This window comes from Pomacea canaliculata, linkage group LG3 (genome assembly GCF_003073045.1).
Source record: "Pomacea canaliculata isolate SZHN2017 linkage group LG3, ASM307304v1, whole genome shotgun sequence".
Lineage (NCBI taxonomy): Eukaryota > Metazoa > Mollusca > Gastropoda > Architaenioglossa > Ampullariidae > Pomacea > Pomacea canaliculata.
Window position 1 is genome coordinate 26,973,545 of NC_037592.1, and position 13,114 is coordinate 26,986,658.

The window sequence follows — 13,114 nt, forward strand, 5'->3', positions numbered from 1 at the left end:
AATTTTTTTTACTTTTGAAAATGTGAAATGCCGCAGGTACGTGTGTGCACTGTCTTCATTTGATAAATGGAAGATGGACAATTACGTCGCAACAGGAGGTGTGACCTCTTTGACTTTTCATGGAAATTGTTTGCCATAGCCATGGGTACGTGTATTGCACAGTCACGGCTCCAGACAGTTTGTTTGGTATCAGCCGAAAAAAGCGGGGATCGGGCCCGTGATGTAGATGATGAGTGGTTCAAGGGATGGACAGAATGAGATTAGATAAAAGGGACGCCTTTAAAAGCCTGGAACCTATAGCTGATGAAGAACTCTAAGCGATGTGTCGGTAGGGTTGTGATATTTTAGTCTGGTAGGGTTTGTTTGCACTTTGAGGCACGTGCGTGCGTATTTTTCCCTCGCATCGAGGATACAACAGAAATTCTTTAAAAATATAGGGGACGAAACCGGATTCTCGATTATAGCCATGATGACTCAGTAATATAGATTTTCCTTCATGAATTGAATATGAAATAATTTTCTTATATTTTCTTAATGAGCCTTACCGATGCAATTTCAAGGGTCTATTTAAAATAAAAAGATAGTCTGAATAAGCATTTCTTCGTGCTTCAGTACTCATTGCTATTGCTGAGAGACACTTTTTGTCAAGGTTTCTTGGTTAATATGACCAATATTTTATCCACAGGAGAAAAAGTTTCAGATGTTAAGACCTTTACCATATCCGGTCGGAAGACTGACACTCGTGCAGACAAATATAGAAATCTTTAATGTGTTTGCCTCTAGAACGATGCTGCACGTGCAGAAGTAAAATTGCATGTCAGACGCGCACTTTAAGTGGAAAATTGCGTTAAGAGCGATTTTACTCCATTACGAGGGCGCCGTGCTAAATTTGCCGCCCAACTCGGAAAAGTGGGTTAGTTCCCTTGTCCCTTGACCGGCTTCTCGTTCCTCAACTCTCGCCAAGCTAATGGCATTACAGAGTTTATCATTGAAATAAATTGCATCGGCGTTTGCTTGGCATATCAACCACTTGAGGTCTTCACCTGACCTGTTGGAAATTAGCTTATGTGGTTCTCGTCAACTTTGCAATTAAATACAACTACTACTCCTCATCATCATCCTTAATCATCATGCGGGGAAATAGGGGAAGAAAGAAAAGAACACAAAAGTATTTTTAAAATTAAATGCTCCACAGACATTAAGAGGACCTCCTGAGGTTCGTTTGGAATTAATGGCTCGTTTTTCGTCTTTGTAATTTGACAGCTTTGTGGCTGGTCGGCCGGGATGCTTACAGTATTGCCTGTCCCTCTGTGTGTAGCCGAATTCCGTTTCTTCGGCATTTGCCCAGACGCTCCATGTCACCGCCGGCATTCTGGGATTTTACTGGCACGGAGGTCGTCTGCAGAGAAGCAGTCATTTCTCTCTGATTGTGTTTGATCTCTCGAACTGAAGGTGATCGGGCGCAAAGATTGAAGGAGGACAGTAATCGCTTCAAAGGAGACAGGTTGGCAGCTAAAGACATCCGGCCTTTGTTTGGCCACCGGGCGGGACCTCATTTGTTTAGACCTGACAAGTTGCTTCCTTCTTCTGCCGTCGTTTATTTGTTTTGAATTACAGAGGGGTTGGCGTTTGTGATGTGTTTTGAAAGGTAGTCAATATACTTGCAGATTTCGTGCTGTTTGCGAAGCGTCTCGGTCGAAGATGATTAACCCCCTCCCAACAATCACCACCACCACCAGTCGTAGTCCCTCGTCAGCGCTTGGGTATGCCACTCGTTGACTGCCGACGGTCGAGACAGTCTGTCGACTGATGAGAAGTGACGTCAACGCCGGTAAAATTCTCTTCTCTCGATAATCTTGTGTCCTTGCTAAGGTAGTGTAGACAAAAAAGGCGCGACAGTCAGTAATGTCGGTGCCTGATGCTAGTTATTGAGCTGGATCATGAAACTCTGCGGTCATAACGGAATTTTCTTACTGTGATGTCTTTGCCTTGCCCCTTTCACGCTCCAAGAGCCATTTTTGTGACTCCTTAAATAGCTTCTCTCATTCTCCTTTCTCTGGATTCACGTTTTCAAAATAAAACTAAAAAAAGAAAGCGGTAATTGTGATTAAAATGAAAATCTTTCCTCTATATGATGTCTAGCCTTGCAGAGGATACTGGCTGTACAATTTTAACACATGACTCAAACGATTTACATCTACTACTTTTATTAAATGTAGAATTTCACATTTCTTTTATTTCTTATTTACACCCTGAACGCTGGATATACAACAATCTAGAATAGCACAAGGACCATGTAAGTGATTGGAATACACATCTAGATGAGCGAACTCTTTCGTTTTCTGAACCTTGGCTCTTCCATAAGTCGATACCAAAAATAATTATTTCATCTTACTTCGAATCAAAGGTTTCCTTCATTTCCTGGCTGTGTTGGACAAAAGATTCCAGTAGAAAAAGCTTCTAACAATAGGGTGATGTATTTTCGACCGACGGTTCAGTTAGTGTTAGACAGTCTGATTTGTTTGCCTTAGTGGAACAGTGTGAGGAGTGTTTTAACAACACGTCCCGCACAGGATGGACATGAGGTCGCAATCAAATTACTGAAGTTTGCATCCTTGTCTAGTCCTCGTTAGACCAGCACATCGTAGAAACCTCATTGCTTCCTTCAGTCCTTTATTACGGCGCGGAGGCTTGCTAAAGTGAAGACACACTAAAATCAGTGAAGATGGTCTTTCTCATTGACAGTATTCAATGTAAAAGGTTTTGATGTTATCTCGAACAATAAAAATGACACTATCAGCTGTTAGTAAACTGCCATTCGTGCAAGCTTGAGAGGAACAACACTAAAAAAGCATTAAAAATGTAAATAGCTGGAGTCCATCGTTAATGACACATCTTGGAAGACAAAGGAGGATGTCAGATTTGTATATTTATGTGCAGGCCTTTTATGGAAGATCTTTAGAGTTTTTGCGAACATGTGTTAATAGAAGCCACATTGTTAATGAAAATATGCCCGTCAACTCGATGATAGTATGCTATTATAACTTTGAACTGATTATTTCAATCATAATCAGTAAAAGTCATTCGATGTTTGTGCATAAATATTAACTACTTAAACGACATGATGCATTTACAAAAAAATTTTAAAGTCTGAGTATCAATCATTTATTATGCAATTCCCTAAGTTAGGAAGACCAAATCATTGCAGCAGGTTGGATGTTGTCCCGTCGGAATTATTTCCTCATTGTGCTTAAGTACAGAAAAGTGAGATGGCATCGAGCCTTTGATGAATAACGTACGAGATGAAGAAATATTAATTATTACATATTACATCACAGTTTCTATTTAAGGAAATTTCGATGACACGTCTAAATGTAAACTAAATGGTCTTAATAAATGCAACGGATTATAGAAACTTCACTTAAACTTAAACACTTGAACAATTACAATAATACAAATTATAGAGACCACTTAAGCACTGTACAGTTAGAATGACACAAGAACAATGTCGTCTTTTTAAATCAAGTACGCAAATAGTTATAATTAGTGTTTTGAATGACATACAAATAAATCTAAGATTTCACTGACATCTATAAACATACAAAGTAAGGTCAGATTTAACGACAGGAAAGACAGCAGGCTTGCCACTGAATCATTAACGAAATCGTCAAAGTGATCGTCGTCAGCTTAAAACAATACTGGGCAGCAAGCTTGATTTAACATCGTAAAAATTACAGTTAAATGCGGCCAAGATAGAAAGGAATACGGGTATTAGCTACTCACACTTTGCAAGTGAAAAAAAAATTTATGTACACGTATGTCCTCTGTAGCAACACAAAATGAGAGGTACAAGGGAGGAAGAAAAGCAGAGCTACCCAAAAGTTATAGTAATTGAACAAATGAAGTCAAGTGTTATCTGCGATATGTACTTTCCTGTACACACTGGGATATCTGATTATCTTATTCATCTCACCTATCTATAGTCATCAAACAAAAACAATAACTAATAACGCATTTGTTCCGAAAATTTCCTTATTTCACAGCTTTACTCGTGTTTTGGAGGAACTGCGCAATATGAACGGTGTGTAAACGCAGTTTGCAAGTCACGCGAGGTTCAGATATGTGAACCCCAAACATAACTTAATCTTTAAAAAAAAAAAAAACTAATCAAATGTGAAACCAAAACATGTTACAGCATCGAGCTTCTCATAAAAGAGCAAAAGACACGAGGCGAGGAAAAAAATTTGTTAGATCCTCAAACGTGTGTTATGTGAAATACAGTCAGTCGTTCAGATAAAAATAACTCTCGCTAAAAGCGGCGGTTAAGCGAACTTTGTTGCTTGGAGAAATTCATTGTTAATGGCTTTCAAGTTAATTAAACTAAAATAATTAAATAGCATGCTTTTATCTTGGTTTTAGGCTAAGGATATAGTTTGTTTAGCTTTCTTTTAAAAAAAATCAAGTTTCTTGTTCTACCCAGATCTAACCTCGGTACAATTACAGAACTTTTCATAACTGATTACATATGGTATTATCTTAGTGACATAGTGTCACATTAGTTTTATACATTTCCAACTGGCTATAAGTTGTTGTGCCCCTTATGCAGCAAATTTAATAAAAGTAAATTTAATATTCCTCTACGCGCAAAAAAATTTTCAAAAAAAATGTTATCCTCAAAGAGGCCTCAGACCGGAACTTATAAGGGGAGTGAAGGCGGAAGTATATGAAAGTGACGTAGATTCGTCTGCTTACTCTATAAATATGCACGTCTATCTTCTTCAAATGCGAATTTTAATCAGAAGACAGCGGTGTACCCACCACTAACAATCGACTATGAATATGATGGTGGAAGCAACCACGAACACAAGGATTTCTGGTAATTGCCGAAATTCGTCTTGCCTTACATTTCACTGAAACCGTAGCCTATTCTTGCAGTTTGTTAATGCAGACGTCGGAAGACATTTTCGAACTTTCATAATGTGAGGATATTCCATTGGAAAGATGCGGATTACAGGTCGCAGTACCAGACTACATGGATCAGTTTCCAAGTAACCTACATGGTGATACATTTAAAAAAAAAAAAACAGGATAGAACAACGACATAGCTGTGTGTCAAGAGATGCTGAAAAAGTCAAGATAGTGATAGGAAAAACACTCTCTAGTTATTCACATGACTTTATGCTAAAGTTCCACAACCTTACAAAGAAGATATTATGAAATTACTTGTGTGACAGACGACCATTTCGTAACACAGGCCATTGACCGGCACTACCTCGATTGCACGGTTTGGCATGTCAATGCTCGCCAAAGGGCTCTTGGAAACATGCATGAGAAAATACCTCTAGATACTTCAACTTCATCTTCACGTTTGACAGAATGCAGCTCGGATTTAGAAAACTACTCGGATGTATCCCAATCCAGGCGGCTTCGTGAACACGAAGACAGCAGAGTATCAAAGACAAAGGGGATGACAATCAGATGTAATGAAAAGGTAGGTGAATATGTATTTTTTTCATTGTCTAAAAATAAAATAATTTGACCAAAGTATAGTGTCGGTGTACGCGAAAGTTATAGAATCAGTTTTATTAAAGATGCATAAAGCTCTTCATTTCTCACTTAACGCTTGAAAAAGGTTGTGTGATCAGATAATGCAACATTTTATTATCGTTCTGCTGTAACGTATAGTTTGGTACAACCTTTCACTGCTGCAGACATTGACAGTTGACTTTTAAACTGTAATATACCGTCCTGTCACGTGCTACATTCTTAGTGGATGCGCAGTGGCTAATGCTGTCAGAATTAAAACATCTCGAATATGTTTCTTCCAAGTCTCTGCAACTTTCGAGTTTGTACAATATACTATACACCAAAATGCTCTGACTAAAACGTTTTCACATTGTGTCGTATTACAATCGAGTAGAAAACAACACTCAGTTACACATTAGCCTCAGTGCTCATCAATAAACTGGTCATCGAATTAGTCAATCGACCATGCAATCAACAGTCACGCGAATTAGCATACATCAAAACCATATCTGCTATGTACAAGTTCAATGTTACGTATGTTACACATTTGAAACTACTTAGAGCATAACGCAGAAACATAAAATATTGACACAAGTGGTGGTGGCGGCGGCTGTAGTGGTGGTGGCGGCTGTGGTGGTGGTGGCGGTGGTGGCGGCGGTGGTGGTGGCAGCTGTGGTGGTGGCGGTGGTGGTGGTGGTATACAAAATAAAGATTTAAAGATGGTAAGAAAGAAGGAGGCTACAAAAATTACGAAAAGACAAGGATCGAAGAACAGGATACGCTGGTTGTAAACGTCACGTCAGGAGATAAACAGCCCAGTAGCTGGCGTTGAAGACGACGAAAAGCAAAGGAAAGACAAGTCTGGCATATTTGTCAATGGTATTGACATCCTGAACCCTCGGAATCTTCACCTTGATTGACTTAGCCTTTTGTTTGAAGTTAGACAGAAGTCTCCTTCGTCGAGGGGGAATATTTGTAGGTGTATTTGTCCTTCGCCTGACTGCGTTGCTAGGGAGATAACCACGTGACACATACGTCGTTCTGGGAGGAGCAGGCGCTATCCGCACATTACTCTGATCAGTGGAGCTGTCTCCGTCAGGTTCCATACTGAAGGTTTGGCTGTTGCGTATCCCCATCATCGGGGACAACCGAATTTCTCTCATTTCCACGGCTTCCACAGAGTTGTTCTGCAAAAACAAGATAAAAAACTGCAGACATCAAGAAATGAAGAAATGGAGTGGTCGGGGTTTTTTTCTTCACAGATGAAAGTGTGGAACTTCATGTTACAATGGTACTCAGTGTAGCAAGTGCATTTCTGGCAATCTGTTATTGTTTCTGTGATACACCACTCAATCACATTTACATCTGTACACTGCCACAACAGCGGTAGCTACTATACCTCCTGTTATTTCTATCGCCATTGCTACAACTGCCGTTGTTGCTACTGGCAAGAGCGAAAATAATACCTATCAATTGGTCATTTTCTACACAGCATACAGGTACAGCTAACAAAAGAAGACTATTTTTCGTCAGATTAATAATGATTGAAAATGTTTTTGGCATAGGATTCTTATCTAGCAAATGAATCGGTCGATATAGCAATGACACTTCTTAGTATATTTGTAAAATGTTTTGTGAACCGGCAGAACAGGACCATGAAACAAGACAGTTGACCGTATAAAGGTAAGATATAATTTTGCAGTTAAGAAACAAGGCTGTGTTTCAGGGATTTTATGGGTACCTGCTTTTCTAGCTTCTCCATAGTGTCAGACTTCTTATTGAAATAATTCTATTTCCCTCTATGATATTACCATGTTTTAGTTAGATACAATAATGCATTACTGTTCCATGGCTTGTTCAGGGTTCATAATAGAAAGTCTGCAATATATTTTTTATAAGTATTGTTAGTTGTAGCAGCGGTAACATAGCAATACAATCTGTACTGTAACAACGCAGAAGGCAAAGACCAAAATACTGTAGTCGGCATCTTTACAATTTTAGTCTCTCTATCCACCACACCCTGGTATCTCCACTACTTACCCCCACGAATCTTCTTTACCACATTTGTTTTTGCCTCCCTTTTGCCGACCCCGTCTCGTGTCAAAGACACAGAAACACTGCAAGTGTTGCCTCTCCCACGTCTAGTCTCAGCCTTGGGTTGAGATGTGAGGCACTTAGCGATCTCTTGGACTGGCTATTTGTATTCGTAGTCCTGTGATAAGCCATAAGTAAAGAGGCAGCTGACTTTGTCAGACTTTTTCGATTTCTTTCCTTTGTTGGTGAAGTATATCGACAGACGACCAAAGTAAAGCAGAAATTTGCGTGACATAATTAGCGATAATGATAGGAAAGAAATCCCAAAGCACTGACCCCTGTCGGGGCCTCTGTATTGCTTTACCCTTTTTGCATAAATGAAAATGGATTTCAGCATCCTCTGAACTAAATTCCACACGAAAACCTTTATTGTAATCATCACAAGACTGGCTGTTATAATGCAATACAAACAGAAGTTAGGTCTATTGTTATCAAACAACACCACTTTGTATATCACACAGTTTTTGTGGAACTAAACAATTCAGCAAAGTGAATTATAGGTAAATAAGAATCTTTTTATCATTCTACTGTATTTCGGAGACAACGAAGTAAATTTACAGAGCTCTACGGATTACAAATTACAATTGTGAATTTTCGGGTAAAATATTACGAGAGTTAGGAATGTATGGATGGATGTGGGGATGTGTGAATGAGTGGGTGCTCTTTAGTGTTAGCATCAGCCACATACTAAAACTTCTTCAAACCCTAAATCGCGAAAGTGCATGACTCATTTTGCCAATACCCAATATTGACTATGAATACGAAAGGGTCACACAAGTCCGAGGTATAAAAATATTTCTGTTAGGAAGCATGTTCTCTCTGGGAATATTTTCACCCATAATATAGTTATACTGCGCTCGTTGAAGAGTAGTCAAGGTTTTTCTTTGATTAGTAAGTGGTAAGATCAGCTCTGAAGTCTCGAACGTGTTTCTCTCACATTGCCTTTTCATCCCTTGCAGACTAAAAGACCTGAAACTTTCCCAGTGCAAAGATAAAGAATGCAGTTCATTTCGTTTTCGGTACATTTAAAACAACTCTATAAGAAAAGAAAGTAAGAAGGCAGACGGCTGCCCCTGAGGGAGGCTGAGGCAGTCTGGCAACCAGAGGCACAACTAAATATGTAGACAGAAAAGACTTAAGGTTCTTAAGCATGCAAAAGGGAATAGACATGGCAGAAATAAAAATAAAAGAGGAGTGCGAACGGAGGTTGGATAAAGAGCTTAGCGGCGATGGGACACGAAAGGTGTTTCTGGCTTCTTTTTAAATGAATAAATAAACTGCAGTTGTCTCTAGGCGCAATGAAGAAATGTTGCAAGAAACATCTCCACGTTCTTCTTCGTTGAAAATAGTATTTTTCAGATGCTAGTCGTAGGTTAATTAAATTCGAGTGTCACTTAGCGCTGTCCCTTTTCTTAAAACACATTCAGGAAGAAGGATTATAAGAAGAGAACTTGACCTTTAAATTCCGCGTGAAGCATCAGAAGCATTTGTTTCTTTTCTCACGCGTTCAGCTCACGAATCATTCATCTTTGTCCAATTTATGAGTAGAATACTTCCAAACATTTGGTTAATCATGAAATCGCTCCCTGTGAAGAAAACGAAATGCGAACGGCACTGCAGTAAGAAAAAAAGAAATTCTTTTCGCCGGTATATAGCGTTCCTGCTGGCACATTCATCCCATCCCAACTCTTTTTTCCCAACAAATTACTTTAACTGTTGCGTTAAATGAATGCGGTCCAATCATTTGAAGGAGGACTCTCCTTCTTTCCTACCCAGGAAAGCTTAAAATTACTTCTCTAAAGAAAAGAACGAGATGCTTTGAATAAGGTCTTCATAGTTCGCAGCTCACTACAACAGCTAAGGAGAAAGCGCATAAAAGTCCTAAGCCAGTCAACATCTGAAATTGATATTTTGATAATCAAAACGTCTTCAATGTGGAATTCATCTTCTTCCTGGACAATGTTCAGTGAAGGATACCTCTCGAAACTCTGATGATCTCATTTCAACAACGCTAACTATCAAATTTTATTCACGAGGGTGCAAAGGGCCAGTGTTTGCTCTCGATCCCGTGAGAATGAAAGAAACTGAAAGAAAATGTCTAGCAATGAAAGCAGACTGCGGAGAAAAATATGGCAATTCTCAGACCCCCTACAAACTGCGTTTCTAAGACTTTGAAGGAGGAAAAAAGCATTGATTGGCCGAAAAAACTTGAAACTTCTATTGTGCAACCATCCGACAGGAAAATTGTCCTGGACTTCCGTAAGAAGAAAATGCATTGAACAAGACTAGAGAGAGACAGTCTTCGGTGAGCGAACACGAAAGTTTGGAGGGTTATCCTGTTCTTCAGAGCTACTCAGCAAGAAATGGATCCAGCAGCAAGAAAGAAGCTTCCTCACTTCAAGTCACTTCATCGGACGCACAACCGTAGGTGTCCGCCACAGGAAAAGAAGCAAGGGATATGATGGGTGATGTCTGAAGGTAGCTGTACTATTTCTACACATGTTTCAAGAGCAAGTAATTCAATGACTTTTCACTGCAAGTATCGACCTTTTTCAGAGTATTAAAGGACCCTTCCATTTTTGTCTCCTTAGGCATACTGCTGCTATGTTCCACTCTCCTTGGGCAGGAAATATTTGGTGTCCATTCGTTCCTATGGCTGAAAGGTCAAGTTAAAAACGATAATAAACGATTTTCCGGCTTCACAGATATTTCCTCATTTCCCTCTTGAAGCCATTAGGAGAGAAAAGACTTCCGTACAAAGTTAATCCCAGGCTGATTCTTTGTGTTGGACGAAGAACATTAACAATCTGTACCGATGACAAATTTCTACTTGGACCAGCAGTTTCGAGATCACCAAGTTTTATTCAGAGTGTCCTCATAATCATTGATTTTTCACATTCAGCAGAAAGGTCAGTGATCTTAATGCTTGAGAGAAGAACATGAAAGGAGGGCCATAACCTTAGATGAGAATGAATATGAATCACAGACCCTCCTGTCACGACTCTCTTCTTCTTTCTCCCTCGTTTTTTCTTGTGTATTTTTTTTTTTCTCATTTACGCCTTTGAAGGAGATTTGAAATGCCACGAACTGCTATTATGCAGCATCATCTCATCATTTCATCAAAAAATCCTCTGATGCTTTTAGCCCCATCGTTCTATAATGTAATTTACCTTTTTGTCTGATTGTCCATCCTTTAGTCCATCCGCCTGCCTGTCAGTTTCCTTTAGGTATCTGGTCGATTCGACCACGCCGGAGTCGATAATATAGACTATACTATATTATACTTTCTGATTTATATTCTTTAATTTAAAAAATCTAGGCTTTCAAAAATTAAATTAACAGCAGGTGTAATATGATACTGCAGAATGTTATGTTTTGAGTTTTAACTGTAATGATTTCGAGAAATTCATCAAAATTCTTACAAACATAGTGTGAATAATTTAGTACTAAATGGCTGTAGGCAGTTTCTTTTCATGACCAGTCTGTTCTTTCAGATATTGAAATTCTTTCTTCTTATTGCTGTCCCACCATCTGTCTCATCTGCTTCGTGTCTATTCGTCGGCTTTTTTTAGTAGCTCTTCTGCTATGATCACTCCAGTCTTCCTTTTAAAGAGTGGGCACGATTTGTATTTGTTTAGCGTCCACGAAGGTGTTAAACCAATAAGACAGAAGAGCTTTGCAGCAAATGGTGTCTTCTTTGAGAAAGCCTGACTCAGAATGTGCTTTCAGATCAACAGGTTTTTGTAAATTACTTTGGAGCAAGAAGCTACAGGGATTATATAATTGGATTTAGAAGCAATGCATCTGCGAATTTTAAGGGAAACAAAGCGACAAACGAGATTTCAATGCACTGGAGTTATCCGGCACGTATGTGGGGCAGTGCTGTTTGTTTTCAAGTGAATTGTTGCAAGCTCCGGGCTTAATTATTTAATTTTATCTTTGCCTGTCTTGGCTTAAATTTCACACTGAAAGTATTTCAACTCACAGAAATAAAGATATAAGTAGATACCGCCTGTGGCAAAGTTTATGAAACATAGTACGAATATCTTCAGTTAATGTGAATTCGACTGTGTAATGTGAGAAAAGACACACACGGGTACTTGGATCTTGGCTTTATATATTTATTTTTTTGAGATATGTGACCTTCCAAGCTTTAAAAAAACTTAGATGAAAAAAATTGAAATGCAGATACACACATGGATGAAGAGAGAGAAAGGCAATTTCTTTCAGATTTTTTCAAACTGTTCAATTTTTCAAGCCTCCCTCTTTCTTTTATCCTCGACCCCTTTATTCTCTCTGACTTATGCACTGGATTCTTATCGGTATGCCAGTCTGAGGCATAAAAATATGTAGTGCGAAGCCCTGCATCGTCAGTGACAGAAGGGGGAAGGTAATCAGGCGTTAAACGGGAGGCAAAGCAATGTCTTCTTCCCATCCAAATTCAGTGCATGTCATCGATTACCAATCATCGAGACTCCAACAACGCAAATGCCTTCTCCCTCTGCATTCTAGTCTTCTTTTTCTATTTTCTTTAACCTCTCTTCAGTTTTTCTTCCCCGAACACCCGAGTTCTTTTCAGTTTCAACTGATCATCAAGCACAGTGGTGCTTCAATTTTTGCTATTCAGGGAATCTGGCCTGCGCACGATCAGGTCTTAATCTAGGCCCGGTCTTGGAGAATTTAGGCTTCTGTGGCTCGAGAAGCCGCCTCGAGAAAGGCCGGGTATCCTTCTGTGAATGCGTATCTGCAATTTCCAAGACTGAAGGTCTGAAGAGAATCTAGTTGTGTTTCTGCTCTCCTTCCATTTGCCATGTTTATAGAGAAAGGAGACACAGATACACGCTCGTGTATGCAGAGAGTTGGAAGGAGAGAGAGAGAGAGAAAAACAACCCCTATAGGAATAACAGGGTGCGCCACAATTAACAAAGAAAAAGAATCAAAGCTGGCCTTACCGCCAACCTTAGAAAGCCAGTTTTCAGTGAGCGAAAATCCCTTTAACTTTCCAACGGAGAAGTATTTAACTCCTAGAATAATATTTTGTAACCGGAAGCTTGGCACAACAGGCACCTGATGAAGAAGCAAATCCATGCTTTAGTTCTCAGCCCTTGGACAGAAACACCATTTCTTGTCCATCCAAGTCCCCTACGATGCATTAGGACGGTTGATGGCACTTTAGCAACTATGTTAAAGTTCGTAATACCTAACCATGACCTCGGGGCTAAGCCAGTCTCTAATCATTAATCTGAACCTAGCAAAGTATCGAGCCGAGAGGATGACTACCTTTCTAACAAAATGTGTCACTGTAGAAAATATAATAAATAAGGCAGCTTGTATTGTCGGGGAAAGGGATGTCATGTTATAATCTTAATCAACAAAAGAGGGCATGTTTCACGTGATTCTACTTTGAAATAAAAAACTAACATGTTTTATAAATACCATAACACTAACAATATTATACAATAATAATTCTTTCTATATATCTATAGATAGTTAT

At 39.2% G+C, this 13,114-nt stretch overlaps 1 protein-coding gene across 1 annotated transcript in view; it reads right to left on the reverse strand.

The window, feature by feature from the left end:
• Positions 1-3,149: 3,149 nt before the first annotated feature.
• Positions 3,150-13,114, reverse strand: part of LOC112560694 (gamma-aminobutyric acid receptor subunit beta-like) — a 59,277-nt gene continuing 49,312 nt past the window's right edge. The window contains exon 9 of the mRNA XM_025232710.1: positions 3,150-6,713. Coding sequence (XP_025088495.1) covers positions 6,321-6,713 — 393 coding nt within the window. The 3' untranslated portion in view covers positions 3,150-6,320. The remainder of the gene's footprint in view (positions 6,714-13,114) is intronic.